Source organism: Chlorocebus sabaeus, chromosome 21 (genome assembly GCF_047675955.1).
Source record: "Chlorocebus sabaeus isolate Y175 chromosome 21, mChlSab1.0.hap1, whole genome shotgun sequence".
In the NCBI taxonomy this organism is placed as follows: domain Eukaryota; kingdom Metazoa; phylum Chordata; class Mammalia; order Primates; family Cercopithecidae; genus Chlorocebus; species Chlorocebus sabaeus.
The window spans coordinates 29,979,042-30,001,265 of NC_132924.1; the positions used below are offsets into that span (position 1 = coordinate 29,979,042).

A 22,224-nucleotide genomic window follows, 5' to 3' on the forward strand; every position below is an offset into this window, starting at 1 on the left:
ATACCTGTTCACAGCACAGGCCTCATGGAACCTTCAGTAATACTCATGATGGTAAAAACAATGAAGAGAATAAAAACAAATAGCATGTATCGACTGCACACTAGATGCTGTTTTAAGTTCTCTTTTTACATATTCCTTCTCTTGCCTGCCTGGTGGGGCCAGGTAATTTACTCAGAACTGTGTTCTAGCTATTATGCTACAGGGCCATGGTCAATGATTGCTATATGTAGAAAGTGCTTAGCATGATGTTCTCCAATTATTTTTATAATTAACCATTTATAACACATAATCAGAGAGCAATATTTTAACACATGTAATAATAATGATAGCTTATATCACATTCCAGGAACCTTGCAAAAATTATTTCAGTTAACCTGGCAGAGAAGGCCATTGTCCCGACTTGTCCTGCCCCCTTCTGGAGACTGCTCTTAATTCATGCACTTTGTATTCAAGTGCATCATAGTCCAGAAAAAAAAAGTTCTAAAGAATTTACAAGAATTTTTCATGTACCCAAACTACCATTTGATCCAGCAATCCCACTCCTGGGTATCTACCCAGAAGAAAAGAAGTCATATGAAAAAGATACTTGCACACGCATGTTTATAGCAGCACAATTCACAATTGCAAAAATATGCAACCAGCCCAAATGCCCATCAATCCATGAATGGATAAAGAAATTGTGATATATATATGTGTGTGTGTGTGTGTGTGTGAGAGAGAGAGAGAGAGAGAGAGAGAGATGGAATACTATTCAGCCATAAAAATGAATGAAATAATGGCATTCATAGCAACCTGGATGGAATTGGAGATCGTTATTCTAAGTGAATTAACTCAGGAATGGAAAACCAAACATCATATGTTCTCGCACGTAAGTGGGAACTAAGCTATAGGGATGCAAAAGCATAAGAATGATACAATGGACTTTGGGGACTTGGGGGAAAGGGTGGGAGGGGTGTGAGGGATAAAAGACTACAAATTGGGTTCAGTGTATACTGCTCAGGTGATGGGTATACCAGAGTCTCACAACTCACCTTACTTATATAACCAAACAACACCTTTTCCCCAAAAACCTATGGAAGTAAAAATTTTAAAAAATAAAAACATGTTCAAACAAAAATTTTTTAAAACAAGAATTTATTGGTACCTGTTAATGTTTTAGAGGGCAGTGCAGGCCCCTCATTGCTACCTCTTCTGAGGTCTGAACCAACTGAGAGACAGGTAACTAAAACTGGAGCTGACTTGGGAAACACAGAGTTGGTCTGCTGAATACATGGGCTTCTTTACATTTTGCTCTGAAATGAATTTACACAACCAGACACTGTATAGCCAGGCACAGGACTCTTCCCTTACCCCAGCACCCTCACAGGCTGCTTCTGAAATGACAGAAAAGGTGTGTGTCTTACAGAAAACATATCTCAAAGCAGGCTGGGATGTGGGTGGCTGGGCCAGGCTGTGCATGCTCAACCCTACCTCCTAGATAAATAATCACTCCTCTCAAAAGAGTAACATGTAAGGGGTGGTGAGAAAGGCAAGGTATGTTTCTTCCCTCTGGTTTTTCATTTATTTATTTATTTATTTATTTATTTATTTTTTAAACAGAGTGAGTTAGAAATGTCTTTCCCTACTTATGGCTAGCCAATTTTCCCAGCACCATTTATTAAATAGGGAATCCTCTCCCCATTTCTTGTTTTTCTCAGGTTTGTCAAAGATCAGATGGCTGTAGATGTGTGATATTATTTCTGAGGACTCTGTTCTGTTCCATTGGCCTATATCTCTGTTTTGGTACCAGCACCATGCTGTTTTGGTTACTGTAGCCTTGTAGTATAGTTTGAAGTCAGGTAGCGTGATGCCTCCAGCTTTGTTCTTTTGACTTAGGATTGTCTTGGCAATGTGGGCTCTTTTTTGGTTCCATATGAACTTTAAAGAAGTTTTTTCCAATTCTGTGAAGAAACTCATTGGTAGCTTGTTGGGGATGGCATTGAATCTATAAATTACCTTGGTCAGTATGGCCATTTTCACGATATTGATTCTTCCTATCCATGAGCATGGTATGTTTTTCCATTTGTTTGTGTCCTCTTTTATTTCACTGAGCAGTGGTATGTAGTTCTCCTTGAAGAGGCCCTTTACATCCCTTGTCAGTTGGATTTCTAGGTATTTTATTCTCTTTGAAGCAATTGTGAATGGAAGTTCATTGGCTAGCCATAAGTAGAAAGCTGAAACTGGATCCTTTCCTTACTCCTTATACAAAAATTAATTCAAGATGGATTAGAGACTTAAATGTCAGACCTAATACCATAAAAACCCTAGAAGAAAACCTAGGTAATACCATTCAGGACATAGGCATGGGCAAGGACTTCATGTCTAAAACACCAAAAGCAACGGCAACAAAAGCCAAAATTGACAAATGGGATTTAATTAAACTAAAGAGTTTCTGCACAGCAAAAGAAACTACCACCAGAGTGAATAGGCAACCTACAGAATGGGAGAAAATTTTTTCAATCTACTCATCTGACAAAGGGCTAATATCCAGAACCTACAAGGAACTCAAACAAATTTACAAGAAAAAAACAACCCCATCAAAAAGTGGGCAACAGAGTATGAACAGACATTTCTCAAAAGAAGACATGCATACAGCCAACAGACACATGAAAAAATGCTCATCATCACTGGCCATCAGAGAAATGCAAATCAAAACCACAATGAGATACCATCTCACACCAATTAGAATGGCAATCATTAAAAAGTCAGGAAACAACAGGTGCTGGAGAGGATGTGGAGAAATAGGAACACTTTTACACTGGTGGTGGGATTGTAAACTAGTTCAACCATTATGGAAAACAGTATGGTGATTCCTCAAGGACCTAGAACTAGAAGTACCATATGACCCAGCCATCCCATTACTGGGTATATACCCAAAGGTTTATAAATCATGCTGCTATAAAGACACATGCACACGTATGTTCATTGCAGCACTATTCACAATAGCAAAGACTTGGAATCAACCCAAATGTCCATCAGTGACAGACTGGACTAAGAAAATGTGGCACATATACACCATGGAATACTATGCAGCCATAAAAAAGGATGAGTTCGTGTCCTTTGTAGGAACATGGATGCAGCTAGAAACCATCATTCTCAGCAAACTATCGCAAGAACAGAAAACCAAACACCGCATGTTCTCACTCATAGGTGGGAACTGAACAATGAGATCACCTGGACTCGGGAAGGGGAACATCACACACCGGGGCCTATTATGGGAAGGGGGGAGGGGGGAGGGATTTCATTGGGAGTTATACCTGATGTAAATGACGAGTTGATGGGTGCAGCACACAAACATGGCATAAGTATACATATGTAACAAACCTGCACGTTATGCACATGTATCCTAGAACTTAAAGTATATTAACAAAAAAGAAAGAAATGTCTTTCCCTTAGTAAAAGCAATAACAATAATACTACCATTTTACTGAATGCTTAACATGTATCAGACATTTTACTTGAGATTCTATCTACATTAAATCATGTAAAAGTTCTAACAACCCTATGAGGTAGAAACACTCATTCCCACGTTGTGGGTGGGAACATTAAGACTCAGATAAGTGAAATCACTTGTGTAAAGTCAAGCAACCATTAAGTAGAGGTCTCAGGTTAAACTCTGATCTGTGTGAGTCCCAATGCTCTGTTCTGTAACTAGCATGTACCTGTGGTTTGGTGCCTTCAGGGAGAGGGGCAATCAGAGAAATGTGGAAACTTAACTGCTGTTTATAAGAGACTTAAAATGCACTTATTCCAGGGATTGGCATGCTTCTTCTATAAGGGACAAGATAGTAAGTATTTTAGGCTTTGCAGGATGTAAGGTCTCTATTGCAACTACTCAACATTGCCATTTTATTTTATTTTTTTTAATTTATTTATTATTATTAAACTTCAAGTTGTAGGGTACATGTGCACAACGTGCAGGTTTGCTACATATGTATACTTGTGCCATGTTGGTGTGCTGCACCCATCAACTCGTCATTTACATCAGGTATAACTCCCAATGCAATCCCTCCCCCCTCCCCCTCCCCATGATAGGCCCCGGTGTGTGATGTTCCCCTTCCCGAGTCCAAGTGATCTCATTGTTCAGTTCCCACCTACGAGTGAGAACATGCGGTGTTTGGTTTTCTGTTCTTGTGATAGTTTGCTAAGAATGATGGTTTCCAGCTGCATCCATGTCCCTACAAAGGACACAAACTCATCCTTTTTTATGGCTGCATAGTATTCCATGGTGTATATGTGCCACATTTTCTTAATCCAATCTGTCACTGATGGACATTTGGGTTGATTCCAAGTCTTTGCTATTGTGAATAGTGCTGCAATAAACATACGTGTGCATGTGTCCTTATAGCAGCATAATTTATAATCCTTTGGGTATATACCCAGTAATGGGATGGCTGGGTCATATGGTACATCTAGTTCTAGATCCTTGAGGAATCGCCATACTGTTTTCCATAATGGTTGAACTAGTTTACAATCCCACCAACAGTGTAAAAGTGTTCCTATTTCTCCACATCCTCTCCAGCACCTGTTGTTTCCTGACTTTTGAATGATCGCCATTCTAACTGGTGTGAGATGGTATCTCATTGTGGTTTTGATTTGCATTTCTCTGATGGCCAGTGATGATGAGCATTTTTTCATGTGTCTGTTGGCTGTATGAATGTCTTCTTTTGAGAAATGTCTGTTCATATCCTTTGCCCACTTTTGGATGGGGTTGTTTGTTTTTTTCTTGTAAATTTGTTTGAGTTCTTTGTAGGTTCTGGATATTAGCCCTTTGTCAGATGAGTAGATTGCAAAAATTTTCTCCCATTCTGTCTAAAACACCAAAAGCAACGGCAGCAAAAGCCAAAATTGACAAATGGGATCTCATCAAACTAAAGAGCTTCTGCACAGCAAAAGAAACTACCATCAGAGTGAGCAGGCAACATTGCCATTTTAAAGCAGCCACAAATAATATACAAACAAATGAGTTAGCCTGTTTTCCAATAAAACTTTATAGAAATTAAAGTTTGAATTCTATGTAATATCATATGTCATAAAATATTTGTCTTCTTTTAACCACTTAAAAATGTAAAAGCCATTCTTAGTTTGTAGGTCATAAAAAAACAGGCAGCGGGGCCAGGTTTGACCCATGGGCCATAGTTTGCCAACCCCAGGTCTAGTCAGTGGGAGAAACCAATAAATGCAAATAAGCCAGTCACAAGGAAAAATATGAATTCTACCATAGGGAAACAAAGACCCAGAGAGGGCAGATGTGGAAATAATAATTCATTTTGAAGTTGGTTAAGCAGAAAGCCTGAAAGAAACAAAACAGGAACCTGAGTCAACGAGGCTGGCTTGATTTCACAAGTGTGCGTATTTCCGGAAATAAGCAACAGTCTACCATTTCCCTTAAAAAGTAAGCTGTAAATGAGAGGTGGGAAAAGAAATCAGTTTAGAGCAATAATAAGAAAGGCTAATGGTGGTTCGGGACTGTATTACAGCAGCCTAATTAAAATGATTTATAACTGCACAGAAAGTCTTTTCACTTCCCCTTGTTTATTGAGTAACAACTCACATCAGTCATTACTCCAGATACAACCCATGGGAAATTACCTAATGGGTTTTGCTCAGGCAACATCATCAAACAAGCATGTGTCACTGTCCCGGCCCCCTTCTTTGTGGGGTGCCCAGGATATCTTCCAAGTTAGAACTGAAGGATGTTGGTGAGGGGGGAGGTTCTCAAGGTTTGGACACCCGTTGGCAGTGACAGGATCCTCTAATCTTTGTTCTTGTTGAGGTGACTTCCTCCCACAGCCTCCCCATCCCTGGCTGAGAACAGGGACCATCATGGGCTGCTGGTTAGCAACCAGCAAAGGTAACCGTCTCCACGACTTCCAGAAGACATCCTGATGTTGCTGTAGCTGTGGGTAAAGCTCCAGTTCAGAGCAACCCAAAAGACTTAAAAAGCATGCATTAAGAGTGTGGAGGCTCACTGAGGGAAGAAGGAACTAGAAGGAACTAGTTTGACTACAGGGCTCAAGATTCTTGAGTACATCTTTGGCTTCCTTAACACAGGGAAAAGCCAGTATTTGGACTGTTTCATGGGACCTCTAAAGGATTTCTTCTCTTTTGGTGGTGGAAGAGGTGATGACCATCTCCTCTACTTAAAATCCTCCGGTTTGGACCCTGGCTAGAGTAGACTCCCCTGCTCCTCAATTCTTCCAACCAGTCTGTATTAGTCTGTTTTCACACTGCTGATAAAGACATACCCAAGACTGGGTCATTTATAAAGAAAAAGAGGCTTAATGGACTCACAGGTCCACGTGGCTGGGGAGGCTTCACAATCATGGTGGAAAGTGAAAGGCACGTCTTACATGGTGGTGGCAAGAAAGAATGAGAACCAAGCAAAAGGGGTTTTCCCTTATAAAGCCATCAGATCTTGTGAGACTTATTCATTACCACAAGAACAGTATGGGGGAAACTGCCCCTATGATTCAATTATCTTCCACTGGGTTCCTCCCACAACACATGGGAATTATGGGAGGTACAATTAAAGATTAGATTTTGGTGGGGACACAGCCAAACCATATCACAGTCCATCCCATTTCAGAATTAAGAATGAGAGGGAACCTGGAGAGTTTATTGACTTCTAGCTTAGCTTAGTATTTGTCAAATTTCACTGAAAGTATGTGGTTCGTAGAATATATCACAGCCCCAAATGGTCCTGAATCATCCTTAGATAATCATTTCTTTATAAATTCATAGGCCAAAGGCATTTAGAAATGGAAACAATAAACAGAAGTCTGAAATCTAAAACTTGAGCTTCATAGAGAAGTTGCAAATACTATAGCTGAGGGCTTGGCAGTTTTGCTGCAAGAGGGAGATCCAGGTGCAAGGTTGGGGCAGATGTGAGTTCAGGGTGGGGTATGAAACGTGTGAGTCGGCAGTCCATACCCCTTGACATAGATGGAATGGCCTGTGTCTGTGCAACTGGCTGCAGGAACCTCAATAAAAAACTCAAATTTGGAAAACATCCTCAATCATTTGGTGAGTGGTTTGTTCAGCAAATTTTACAAATTGGACATTTAGCGAATGAATCTTTGATGAAGCTGTCTACTTTCAATAATAGTACCTTCATAATGGAGCTATTAGAAGATTTAATAAAATGATGCATGCAAAGCATTTAGCACACTGCCTGGCACAAATAAAGTAAGCAAGAGTAAATCCTGTCCCTCATACACATTCCTTGGAGGCCCAGCTCACTCCAATTATTATTAGGATCTTTTGACTTCAGTAAGTACCAGTATTTGAGTGAGAATGTATTCTTGGTTTTATCCAGGCTGAAAAGAAAGCTTCCATTATTAAGACTGGTACGAAGATATCCAACACTTGAAAATAAGGCTGGGGGAAGAGGCCCCCGACCTTTCCATGTCATACTGGCATATTGTTGAACACACATGCCCAGGGATTATTAAATTATTTTAGATAGGGGTGCAGTACTGTTTTAGTGTAAAGGACCAAATAGAAAATATTTCTGGCTTTGCCTGTCTCTTGGCAACTATTCAGTTCAGCTATTGCAGCATGAGAGCAGCCAAAGACAATATGTAAATGAATAAGTGTGGCCATGTTTCAGGAAAACTTTATTTGCCATAATCGGTGGTGGGCACCATTGACCCAGGGGCCTTAATTTGCTGAGTGATGCTCTTGAAGAACATGACTGTGTTTAACTTTATTTACTATTTGATTCGAGCCTAGGTACTGTGAAGTTATATGCTAATTTATAGATTTTTGACTGAGAGAAAAGATAACCCCAAAAGTTATGGTTTTATTGCCCTGTAGGATATAACCAGTTTTGTCTCTAACCTAGCAAATGTATTTTCACATGTTTCTAAAATACCCATCAATACCCAGCTCTCCAGTATTCTTGGAACCTTCTTACTATTCCCTCATAAGTGGGTTAAATACATTTTTGACATGTGTTCTTTCTAAGGATAGCGTTTTACAACTTTTACAAACTACACTTTGACAAGATCATTTATTAAAATACCATTTATAGCTCTGTTTTAGAATAATAACAACTGTATTGAGTGATATGCCTTCTAATTTATCCAATATGACTATAAGATAAGTGTTAACATACCCATTTTGCAGATAAGAAAACTGAAGCACAGAGAAGTTAAATAGCTATTAATTGGTAGAACTTACAGTTAGCTCGGGTTTCTCCTCACTCCACAGCCTAACAGTAAATTTTAACTGCTTCTGTTAGAAGATAAACACATAACTACAACTCTGTTTGACAAGAACTTTCAGTCTCAATTTCTGCATCACAATCCAATTTCCAGGACCTAACGTGATTACAAAAGATATTTACACTCAGACACATACACTCTCGTGACTATAAAATTATGCTGTACTTTTTAAAACCTTGACAGGTTTAAAGATGCTTGTAACACCCCCCTCAGCTGTACACATATACTGTTTGTCATGTTTATTACTTTCAGGTGACTTGAAAGATGGTAAAAATAAGACAGACAAGAAGGATCACTCTAACATCGGAAATGATTCAAAGAAAACAGATGGTAAGAGTATTACTCTCATTACATTTTTCCATAAAATGTGCAGTTTAATGCAAGCTTGTTAGAATCATACCCAAAATTGAAAGAGTGGTTGTGAATGTATTCTTATATCCTGAAAAAACCCTTCACTATATTTAAAGGGTACTATTATCCCTTTATCAATAATTTATAAATTATTGCTGTATATCTTCCCCTTCACCACACTTTCTCCATCACAAATGTTTTCTATACTCTTTCTTTTCCTACTTGCCATTTTTCATCTTAAACATTATAAAAAGTTTATTTTGGACTTGCTGATCAGATAGCTAGAATGGAGTATCATATACTGCTAATGTATTTGTAAGTTTTTGATGGGGAATTATACAGCATAAGTAAGAAATGTTTCATGTTTTATGTTTTCACTTTTTTCCCTTGAACTAGTTCTTATTTTTACTTAAAACAAAAACAAAAACGGGTCTGTATAGTGCTAATGTTGGGAGGCAGTATATATGATTTTAAATACAGTTTTGCCAGCAAGAACAAGTCCTAAAGGCAATGACAATGCAAAACGCAAGCATAAATAACATTTCACTCTTTCTAAAACCTTAAAGTTCAAATTATATTACCCTTCACACTTTGAACTATAAGATTGAGACACCTGCCCTGGCCTTTTACATAAACTTCATTGTTTCAGCTATCACACAGGTTCATTACTATTTATCCCCTCATACACAGACATTATATTAAGCTAAAAATGAAAGTTTCCACAGAGTGGTTTTTGATAGCATCCCAGACTCTCTAAATCTTACCTCCCTGGAGACATCATATTTGATGCTAAACTCTTCTTTGAATCATTTGGTTAGAATACCTTTGAAGAACAAATGCTAGGTAACCAGGTGGAAGAGTAAGAAGAAATTGGAGCATAACTCTTTGCACATCTATTATAAAGGAAGCAGCCCCTTTAGCTTTCTGCCCTAAGCCATTATGACGTGCTGTTTTTGCTTGCATGCATGAAAACAGTTCTCAAACTTTTTCTAAAAAGACAATGCAAATAATTAACTCCAGGTGTCTTATTACATAATATCTGGGAACACATACCTGCAATTTTTTTTTACCAATGTGCTTATGCAAATGGAAATCACTTATCTAATGAGTGTACCCTTCTTGAATAATTGTGACTAAGAAGTAAATTACACAGAATAAAATAGAATTTAGAATGACAGTCTTTGAGCCAGACTCTATTATAGGTAAGTACAGACTCTATTTGTTTAAATACCAGAAGCTCTTTGCCAGCCATCAATACCAAATCAAGGCATCCAAAGCCAGAAAATGTACAGTGGAGGAACGGTGTCAACTTCAAACCCAGAACCCAGACACTTTCTCCATCCTGTATCCAACTATTGGCCCACAGCTTCCTGTTAAATTTCTATAGCATAAAAGCCCAGAATAAATCAAGTCCCAAATTTTTCATATGCAATTTTGAATCTTGTTGCATTTATATATTGTGGTACAAACATCTACTATAATGATGTCATATGGGCATTGTGGATTACATTTTATCATCTTCATAAAGCCTTTTTAACTGTGCCCTTTTTAACTGAATCATACCCAAGTATTTAAAAGAATTAAACTGTTTTTTTGGGGGGGAAGGGGTGAAGTGATGAAATATATTTTATGTTCTATTGTGCAAATAAGTGTAAAGTTTGATTGTTTAATGAGCAGGATTCTTGATCTCATGGGGCAGTAAGCAGACTGCAATAAATAAAAGAGACATTTTTTAATGTCTATCTCTGTTTCCTCCATAGCCTGTTCTTCCGCTTCCTCAAGTAGGTCCTGGTATGTCTGTATACTTGGAAGTTTGCACACAAACATAATCATGAACAACTTTCCATTTTATATTCATTGAGGGACTAATATGACGTAATTACTGCTTTGGTATCAATAGAACTTAGAGCACTGAGTTTCACTGAGTTGCACTATTTTAGTCCAAAACCTTTAACAGGACTAAAGCTAATTCTTGGTGGCAGGAAGTGGAAAACAATTGATGAGTCCCACCTACCCTTTTCTTTTTGGTCATTAAAACTCTCTACTTCAGAAAAATTTAAAAAGGAAGTATGTAGGTCAGTAGATACATTGATTGTTTTTAAAACTATGTGCAAACAACCAGATACATTTTTGAACATTTCTTTTTGGATCCTATTATGTCTGATAATGAGTGGGAGTCAATTTAACAATTTTTAATGTCCCTACCCCTAGACCAATCCATGGGAACCACTTGTGACTAGTTCTCTTTAATATTTGAGAGGGAGTATCTGGGTACAATTCATGCCCAGTGTGAACATTGAGAGAGAAACCCAGTGGAAACTGGATCACAGTTGGTTATTCCCAAACTCCCATGAGCCAGGGCGTGCACAGAGGGAAGCAGTATGTGCTGAAAGGTAAATTACATCCTGGCATAATGAACACATTGCAGCTGTACATTATCTCTGTTAGTCTACTGCAGTACTATTTAGTACCTTGCAGCAGTAATTTTCTAACTGACTTCAAAGAATGGATGTCCTTTGAAAGTACCTTACTTACCCCTAGGGAGAAATGTATTGACATAAAAAGATCTAGGTCTCTGAGCCAAGATTCTAATCATGCTTAAACTTTTCCATTGGCATTGGAAGACTTGTGGGGTACCACACAAATGTATTCTTTTCAGTGCATTTTTAGCCATGTTTGTAATAGCGTAACCTCATGGAGTTGCTATAATTTAGTATAGCTATACTGAAATACAAACTTGCCCTTAACTTTACTTGATCACATTAACAGAGAAATAAGAGATAGCCATCTTCTGTGCCTCTCAAACAACAGATAATGATTAGGCCCTGCGTGGTTATGAACCAAGTCTTAGGGAGGGAATTCAGCAGGAGTTTCTCCTTTATTGAATATTCTGGGAACTGGAATGTTTATGGATGGTCTCATGAAACTGAAAAGTGAGTTATGAAGAGTGGAAAGGGTCGTCAAAAGACAGTCTATGAATGTCTGCTTTTGCCAAAGAGATGTAACAAGAACTGAATTTACCCTCCCACCTGAAACAACCGAAAATGTCAGACAACATATGTGGAAGAGTGCTTTTTAAGATAACAGACATCAGGAAATGGAAAACAGTGATCTTTGAGAGCCAGGAAATAAATGAAATGAGCCCTACAATTGTCTCAGCTTACTGCCTTGAGAGGACTTCCAGGCAGCATAGAGAGGAGTGACATAGGCACATCTCAGTGACTCTCTGAGTTGAGAATTTGGATAAAAATCCAGGGAAACCAAGATGGCTTTAGTTAACAGAATAAAATACTGGAGAGAAGAGGATTACAGAGAGTTAAACTCCAGAGATCTGAAAAATGTAAGAGTACAGTACTACTAAAGTTTCACTTTCTGTGGTTTCAATTACCCATAGCCAACTGTGGTCTGAAAATATTAAGTGGAAAATTCCAGAAATCAACAATTACAAGTTTTAAATTGCACACCATTTTGAGAATGTGATGAAATCTCATGCCATCCTGCTTGTGTTAGTCCGTTCTCAGGCTGCTAATAAAGACATACCCCAAAGCAAGTAATTTATAAAGAAAAGAGAAGTTAATGGACTCATGGTTCCACATGGTTGAGGAGGCCTCACAGTCATGGTGGAAGGCAAAGGAGGAGCAAAGACACATCTACATGGTGGCAGACAAGAAAGCGTGTGCAGGGGAACTGCCCATTATAAAATCATTATATCTCGTAAGACTTATTTACTATCATGAGAAAAACTCACCCCTATAATGCAATTACGTCCCATCGGGTCCCTCCCATGACACATGGAACTTATGGGAGCTCTGATTCAAAATGAGATTTGGGTGGGAACACAGGCAACCATATCACTGCTCTATTCCACCTAGGATGTGAATAATCTCTTTGGCCAGCATTATCCGCACTCTACTGGCTGTACTTGCCACCCGCCTGTCACTTAGTAGCTGTCTTGTTTATCAGATTGACTGTTGAAGTGTCACAGTGCTTGCAATTAAGTACCTTTATATTACTTCACAATGGCTCCAAAGCATAAGAATGGAGATTTTGGCAATTCAGATATGCCAAAAAGAAGCCACAAAGTACTTCCTTTAAGTAAAAAGATGAAAGTTCTTGACTTAATAAGGAAAGAAAAAAAAATTTATGCTGAGTCTGTTAAGATCTATGTTAAGAATGAAATATTCTATCAGTGAAATTGTGAAGAAGAAAAAAGAAATGTATGTGTAATACATATAGGGTTCAGTACTATCTGAGGTTTTAGGCATCCACTGGGAGTCTTAGAAAATATCCTCTGTGTGTAAAGGGAAACTACTATGCTGAGCAACCATGCAGTGAGGAAACTACCTGAGGCCAGAACAGAACCATCCGAGAGGATTAGAGGGAACAGTCCTGATGTTCACAGAAGTCAGGGAAAAGTGCCTGTTCCCACTAGCCAGATTTAAATATTCATTATTTAAAGAAAATTAGGTAAAAGACTCATATTTGTCTTGCTTTAGTCATGGGGAATAATTAGCTGTAGCCTATATGCTGCTCTGGTTCTATCTATCAATCTTAAAAGCAAGACATAAAAGGGATCAAAGTGTCTCCAAGTAATTTAACTGCATCCCAGAATAAAACTCAAGGATATATATAGAGAGTACAAAAATATCGAGCACCCAACAAGGTGAAATTCACAATGTTTGGCATCCAATAAAAAATTACCAGGCATGCAAAGCAACACTACCCACAATAAAGAAAAAGCCCAACCAATTGAAACCAACCCAGAACTGAAGCAGATGTTAGAATTAGCAGACAAATACATAAAAGCAGTTCCTATAAGTGTAGGCCATATGTTCAGAAGTAGAGTTATGGAAAATTTTTTTTAAAGACTAAAATCAAACTTCTAAATATGAAAACTACAATATCTGATATGAGAAATGCAATAGATGGTATTGACAGAACAACATTAGATGAGATTAATGGTAAATAAAGTGGGTGGAATTAGACTTTGGAGAGGAAAAGAGTAGCAAAACGATAGCAATAGAAACTACCTAAAAGGAAATAGAAAAAAAGAATAAAAACAGAATTGTAGGACACCTTCAAGTAGCCTAATAAATGTGTATTTGGAATCCCCAGGTAGAGGAGAGAGGAGGAAAAATATTTGAAAAACCAGGGGCTATAATTTTGCCAGATGATGAAAACTATAAATCCACAGATTCAAGAAACTCAACACATTTCAAGCACAGGGAATATAAGGAAAATTATACAAAAGCATACTATAATCAGATTGCTCAAAACAGTGATGAAGAGAAAAATTTAAAAACTGCCAGAGAAAAATTACACATATGTACAGATAAACAAACGTAAGGATGACAGTAGATTTCTTGTGAGGAACAATGCAAATGAGAAGACAGTGGAGCTAAATTTTTAAATTAATGAAAGGAAAAAAAGTCAACAAAAAATTCTGTGCCTGGCAAAAAGTGTTTTTCAGAAACCAAGATGTAATTAAGAAGTTTTCATTAGACATACAAAAACTTAATGAATTCATCACCAGTAGACCCACCATGCAAGAAATTTTAAGGAAAGGCAGAAGGATAATTATGCTGTATGAAAATATGGATCTGTACAAAAGAATGAAGAGCATCAAAAATAGCAACCACATGGATAAATATATATGATTTTTCTAATTTATCTTAATGATAATTGACTAGGCAAACAAAATAATATAAATGTACTGTTTAGTTTATAACATATACAAAAATAAAATGTATGACTACAGTAGCAAAAAGTCCAGTAGGGGAGAAATGGGATATCTATTGTAAGGTTCAGTATCACACATGAAGTGTTATAAAAATCACTGGAAGATAGATTGAGGTAAATTAAGAGAATATATATTATAAACTCTAATACAATCACTAAAACAACAAAAGAAAGATATATAGCTGATTAGCCAACAACAGATAAAATGGAATCCTAAAATAATTAATCCAAAACAAGGTAGACAAACAGTAAGAAGGGAACAAAGAGCAGGTGAGACAAATAGAAAACAAATAGGAAGACTATAGAATTAAAACAAAGCAAATCAGTTATCACATTAAATATAAATGACTTAAACACCTTAATTAAAAGGCAGAGATTGTGAGATTGTAATATTCGAATATATTATGCCTTTATACAAAAAGACACAAATATAAAATTCCTGACTTCACCACTATCAAATATATTAATGCAACAAAATTACACATATACCACATAAACGTATACAAATAAAAACAAAAGCAATCAAAAAAGGACACAAATAGCACAAAAGTAAAAGGTTGTAAATTGAGATACTGTCTTAACACTAATCAAAAGAAAGCCTGGATGGCTATATTAATATATGACAAAGTAGATATCAGAACAAAGACAGGAATAAATAAGTTTCAGCAATAAAGAAGTTCATTTTATAATGATAATGTTGTCCATTTATCAAGATAACATAATCATTTTTTACATTTCTACACCAAATACTTGAAACAAACTGCAAAAACATTTTTCATTCACAATTTATTTGGAGACATTAATATGTCTTTCTCAATAATTAATAGACTAAGTAGATATGAAAATCAGCAAGGAAACAAAGACTTGTGCAACACCGTCAATCAACTTGACATAATTGACATTCCTAGAATGCCCAACCATAGAGGAATACACATACTTTTCAAGTGCATACAGAATATTTAGAAAGATAGACTATATTCTGGAAGAATAAATTAGTCCCAATAAATTCAAAAGGATTCAAGGCAAACAAATATGTTCACGGACCACAATAGAATTAAATTGAAAGGATGTTCATATTATGTTATTATTCTTTTAATATCTTTAGAAGTTTTAATAATGTTATCACTCTCATTTTTGATATGTGTAGTTTGTGTTTTCTCTCTTTTTCTCTCATCTGTATGGCTAGAGGTTAATATATTTTATTAATCACCACCATTGATATTTTCTGTTGTTTTTCTGTTTTCTATATCATTAATATCCATCTTTATTATTTCCTTTCTTCTGCATGCTAGTGGGTTTACTTTGTCTCATTCTTATAGTTTCTTAGGGTGAAAGTCATAGTTACTGATTTGAGATTTTTTTTCTTTTTTTGATATAGGCATTTCATGATATAGATTTTCTTAAGTACTGTGTTAGCATCATGATCCAAACTCTGATATGCTGCATTTTCATTCACATTCAGCTCAAAATACTTTTTAATTTCCACTTGGAATCTACATTGACCTAAGAGTTATTTAGAAGTGTAATGTTTCATTTCCAAATATTTGGGGATTTTCCAGAGGCAGGTAACATGTAAGTTCTTCCCATGTTGATCTATAGGTCCATTACAATTTTAATTAAAATCCTAGTATGCTTTTTTGGTAGAAATTGACAAGATGATTCTAAAATTCATATAGAAATACAAAGCATCCAGAATAGACAAGGCAACTTTGTAAAAGTTGGAGGACTACACAGAAGGTTTGATTACAAGACTTATTATAAAGCTACGGTAATTAAGGCAGCATGGTATTGGCATCAACACCGACAAAGAAGTCAACAGAAAAACTTAGATAGTCCAAAAATATATCTACATGTGTATGGACAGTTTATTTCTAATAAAGGGCAAAGAAAATTCCAAGGGAAAATGATAGTCATCAACAAATGATGATGAAATGCTTGAATATCGTATGCAAAATAATGAATTTCTAACTAGACTTTACATCATATACAAGCATCATCTCAAAATTTACCATGAACCTAAATGTAAATTGTAAAACTATCAGTTTCTAGTTAAGAAAATGTAAGAGAAACACTTTTTGATCTTGGGTTAAGCAAAGATTTATTAGGCATGACCACAAAAGTACAAATCATTAAAAACAAATTAATAAATTATGCTTTATCAAAATTTTAAACTTCTTTTCTTCAAAAGCCTCTATTTGGAGAATAAAAAGGCAATTCACATTCTGGGAGGATATTTGCAAAGCATATATTTGTTAAACAACTGATTCATTAAATATAGATACTCAGTATTAAATAATAAGGAAAAACCCAATTAAAAACATACAAAAAAATTGAACAAACATTTCACTAGAGAAGATGTACAAGTAGCAAGTAAGCACATTAAAAGATCCTTGACATCATTAGGGATGTGAAAATTAAAAGCCAAATTTAAAACCTATTAAAATAAAACAAAGCTTACATGAGGGGATATGTATATTACATCCACATACTAATTTCTTAGCTCTGCATTTCACTGTGGCTGTCAGGACACAGCTTTGTCAGTTTGTTTTCTCAGCGAGGAAATTGTATTTCTTACAACCATTCTTTCTGAATATTTCTCAAGATACTCATATTATCCTATTTAGGATCTTAGTACAGAAAAAATGGAGGAGGCAGTGTAGCCAGTATTCTTGTTAGTTTGCATAGAACAAATAACTGTGATCAAAAGGGTTGTTGTGTACATTATAGGAATTTGCCTCTAATCATATCTAAATTATATAATTCTTCACAAGGCTGTTGTCTCATGACCTTGACTTGCTACATGGCTCAGAGGGGTCACCTGAAGAAATGTATGTGTTTTTTCTGTTTATTTTTTTCCTAATTTTTTAACAATAGATGATTCCTAACAAGTTAGTTTGAAATAGAGTACATAAATAAATTTGGAATAGATGACTGAGCTTTTAAGATATCTTTTGTTCTATTTGAATTGATTTGCCAAGCCATTAATAAAAACGGCAGAAGGATACAACTTTACACTTGAGTTGTACTTAATTTTCATCATGTTCATATTTTTCAAAATGTTTATTAGTTGCCTCTAGGGTGAGGCATCATGACCTGCTCTTCGATGAAGCTGGTAGTGAAAGGTAGAGGGGGCCTGTACAGATGTGGAGGTGTGCCCTGCTTTGCAGATCTGGGGAGAAAAGAGTCAGACAGCAGGCTGTGGGTAGAACTGAGACACATGTATATCTTTACTAGAGATTGTTTCTGTCTTAGGTTCATTTCCAGAGATTTGAGAAACAATAAATGCTTTGTCACATGACCATTATTCAGGAGGTGTGCATTCACTGGTTATACGGACCCTGAGGGCATCGTCAGTTTTCTTATCGACATGGACACCTGTGTTTCAGTTTTCTTATCTCAAGGAATCATACTCACATTATTCTTTTTTCCAAAAACAATGTCCCCATACTACTTAGGATGATGGTTTTGGACTGTCTTTATATGCCAGAATAAAGAACTGCCCTATTTTAGATACCTCAAAACCTTCCTTTTGGTTGATGTTTCATTTTATCACCTTAGTTTTCCAATCTCTGCTATTTCTTCTTATAGGGCTTCGTGTTATCACTTGTTGACACTGGCTATGCATTGGTCCATGCAGAGCCATAGCAACACTTGAACACACTTACTTGTCTTCAGCACACTCATATTCGAATTAATTTTATACCCCCTAGATGTAGAAGATGTTATGGAGAATTTTGTAATTCCTTTAATATTTTTCCCAGTTGCTGAAAGATCTATTTCTTTCTAAGGAACTGTTGATGTGATTTTTGACAAAATTCTAATGGATTTACCATTCTTAGAGGATGGTGGTCTTAGTGACCATTTTTGTTCAAACTTCTACCCTAGTTTATGTTGCGTCACTACACGTAATAGAAAATGTTTGGCATTTTGAGAATTCTTGACATAGGACTTTTTAGTGAAATTTACTTTGCCATTCATCATTTTATTATTTATGTAAGAATGGTCTCATTTGGGAAACACAAAATTCCTTCATCTGGAAGCTTAGGGGATATGTGATGATTAGAAAGAGAGGCTTGCTGATTAGCCAGAAGAGCTCTACACAATGGCAGAAAAGGAATTCCATATTGACAGTAAAGGAAGAGTTGATTATGCTGGAGAGGATTTGTTGACACTGAAATGAATACTTGTGACCAGTGCATAGTTTTGACTGACAGTTTACTGATGTACAATGTGAAATATATACTCCACATACACTGGAATCCTCATATCAACTGGCCAGTTGGTGGTTTCTTCATGAAGGAAAACCTACTTGAAAAGTCAAATTGTATCAGAAGGTTGCTGCTGAACTGAACATGTAAGGGGATTTTGTTGATGAATTGTGATCTTAAGGTAGAATATCTTGAAATCTGTTTCTATCATTGGGACAGAACTGCCATGAAGAGTGAATATGGGTCATCTTGCATGTTCTATATCCTGACAGTGCAAGAGGCACCCCGCTATAGCACCCCTTTTCTTGCCTGTTTTTCAGCCACACATTAATTCAGCCATCAGATGTGTTAATATCTTGGAGTAGATTATTATTCTTGTTCACCTTCAGTCATCTTTGATTGCTTTTCTGGGCCTTAATCTTGACAATACTTCATTGTTTTTAAGGTAGATGTTCTCGATTTTTTTTCTCATTTTTTTTTGTCCACTTTAGACTACCAGATTTTCACTGGCTCTACACCCCTCTGAAGGTGTGCCCAGATAATGTGATGTGTGAAATAGGCCAAGGAATGTGAACTGGGAAGACAAGCTGTTACCCTGTCCTTTTCTCTCACACCGAAGACAGTGTTGCCATAGCAGTAACTTTGAATCTCTTCTCCTTACCTTAAAAATTAACCCTTTGTAACTCCAGTGCTTAACTGTTTTTAGAAATGAATCATTTGTAATATACTTCGCTAGTGGTCTTGCCACTGAAGTCAAAATCTGCTAATTTGCAGCAGTTTCTACATATAGTTAATCCCATCCTTTAGGTTTTAAACTTGTTTCTGTCTCAAAGGATAATATTTCTTAGTTCTGGGAAGGTATCCTGCAGCCTTCTATATGTTGACAAAAAGTAGACATTTCTTTAATGAAGGAATTGCTTTCAACATGAGAATCCAGCATCTGTGTAGGTTATTTTTCATGAGCGAAGAGGGACCAAATGTCTGGAGTGCTTTGGGTTCCAATTAAGTCATCATAAGAACACAAATTCTGACTAATATCCCATTTCCCTTAGCCATTTGTCCATGAAAACTCCTGTGGGCCATTTACTTCACATATTTATGTCATGTGGAACATCAATAGTAAGGAAATGCTGTGGTTTAGCATGTTTTCTAAAGCATTTACAACCTTATTTTCTCAAGTAGTTTGACAAGTATCTCAACTCTCCACTCCAATGTCCCTGTCCAAGGAAGACAACAAAGAGTCAATAAATGGAGGAGAGAATTGTAATATTATTTTAGGTGTCTGTTATTCTTATAAATCTGGTTAAAACTTCAGTAATTAAACTCTAAAAGATTTTGTTGGTTAAACATTTTGATTTAGATACTTCACTGTCATTTTCTACTTAATTTTGGAAGCTGTGCTGTAGGTTGACCCAACAAGAGCCATTGTGAATTCAGTGATGCTTACACCCAACATAATTGGGTTTTTTTATAGATTTGGGAAAATCTATTAACCAATCCATAATATGTGAGTGGGAAGTGGCCAAACGGGGTTAGCCTGAAAAAGCACCTTGTTCATTTTTTGCTATGGACTTCTGCTCTTGGGAGCATGGAAGTACAAAGCCTATTACTTACTCATGGTTCTAGCATTTCATCTGAGTCACAGTGAATCAGAACAGTTAGCGCTTTTGCTTATAAACATCCATTTCAAATCAATGCATTTTTTATATACTTTCAGGTTCAGTGAATGTCCTTGTGCTTTTCAAGGATGGTAGATAATGAATATAAAGGAATTATTTATAAAGGAACAAGATGGCAGGTGACTACCGTTGTCCTCTTGTAGATTTTTGTATCTTGAAATTCATGTTTGTAGTATACAAACATGATATATATGGTATATGAATCATATATGATGTATCTGATATATTATGCATATATGACATATAACATGTAAAATATATTAATATATATCATATATATACAATATATACCCTATATATTATACCCTATATAATATATAACCTATATGATAAACTATATTACATATATCTTAAATCATATATACATATACACATGTGTCCCTGTCCAAGGAAAACAACAAAAAATCCATAGAGGAGAGAATTGTAATATTATTTTTTGGTGTCTATCATTCTCATGCATCTAGTTAAAACTTCACTAATTAAACTCTAAAAGGTTTTTTGGTTATACATTTTGATCTAGATACTTCACTGTCATTTTCTACTTAATTTTGGAAGCTGTGCTGTAGGTTGAACCAACAACAAGAGTTATTGTGAATTCAGCAATGCTTAAATCCAACACAATTGGGTTTTTTTTTTTTATGGACTGAGGGAAAATCTATTAACAAATCTATAATATGTGGATTATATTAATATTATATATTATATGATATATGAGATTGATGGGTTTAAATAAATTGTGTTTTACTAAGGGAAACTTCTAGCATCAATTCTTATTTTTTATATAGGTGTTTACATACCAGTCTCTTACCAAATAACTACATATTAGAAATGTCAAATAAAAGTATATAATGAACTCTTTGTTAATGATAAAATTAGACTTTCTGAACAACTTTTTCCTTGCAGTTATTGCTACATAAGCTTTCATTTTTTCACTCTGTCTTCTAGATACTCTGTGGAACTATTAATATACCACCGTATTTGTAAAGGAATCTGGTTTGACAGAGGGAATTAGAATTTTGTAACTACTGGGCAAGGTGTGATTTTTCTTTTTTTGTTAATACTGATGTTTAAAATAAAACTTAGTAATCATGAAATAAATACTTTCTCCTAGAAAAATGATATTTTGTCAGATTCTGTGCAAGGGATTTGAGAAACACAAGTAACAATACATTTGCCAAAAGAAACTCTATTAACATTATAAAAATTATTTAAAATAACAGGTACCTTTGAAGTAAATATGTGCCAAAGGCAGAACCTAACATTGTCTACATTGGTAATGTCATTTCTTGTCTAGACACCCACATGCTCAAAAAAGCTATTAAAATGCAATATTCAGCAAGTATTCAAGCTTCCCCCCTTTGCATTTTTTCTTAGCATTCTCCACTGACGGGCACCCTGCTCTCTGAGTGACGAGATCTACGTTTCTTAAGTATTAGCCCCCTACAATATATGCTATTTTTATTCTATGCCCTGGAGCCATAGTGAAAACCTGAGAAAATGTTCGTTTGTTTGTTTTTCTCATTCATTTAGAATCTTTTCTGCTTTTCCTGAATGAATAAAATTGAGAAAAACGTGAAGAGTAGTCAGAATGTTTCAGGTCTAAAATCCAAGCCTCACTTTCTTGATCTGAAGGACTTTCTTTATGATCTTCGGCTGCCTCCTGACTTCACAGATTCAAAGACTGATCAGAAACAGAACTCTTTTGCACAGACATGGGTGCTTACCTGTACCCTCACCTGCACCTCTGTGAATCAGGGATGTTGACTTACCATCAGAGAAGTTGTAGGAGTTACTGATGCGTGACTTTTACTTGTCTGCTAAAAGTGGGCCAGGCCTTGGGGGCATTTAGAGAGTTCAGTGTTTTAATCATTTTCTTTGTGTTAATGTGCTACATTCTTAAAACAGAGCATGATAGCAGTAAGATACCTTGGGCAGTGTGGGACAGAAGAACAGAGACAATTGTTCACATATTTTATGTTT

The 22,224-nt window shown here is 36.1% G+C and overlaps 1 protein-coding gene across 9 annotated transcripts in view; it reads left to right on the forward strand.

Moving 5' to 3' along the window:
- Positions 1-22,224, forward strand: part of PDE1C (phosphodiesterase 1C) — a 634,171-nt gene that overhangs the window by 489,963 nt on the left and 121,984 nt on the right. For all 9 annotated transcript variants that reach the window (XM_073008991.1, XM_007981671.3, XM_007981674.3 and 6 more), the window contains one exon: positions 8,520-8,597. In XM_073008991.1, coding sequence (XP_072865092.1) covers positions 8,520-8,597 — 78 coding nt within the window. The remainder of the gene's footprint in view (positions 1-8,519; positions 8,598-22,224) is intronic.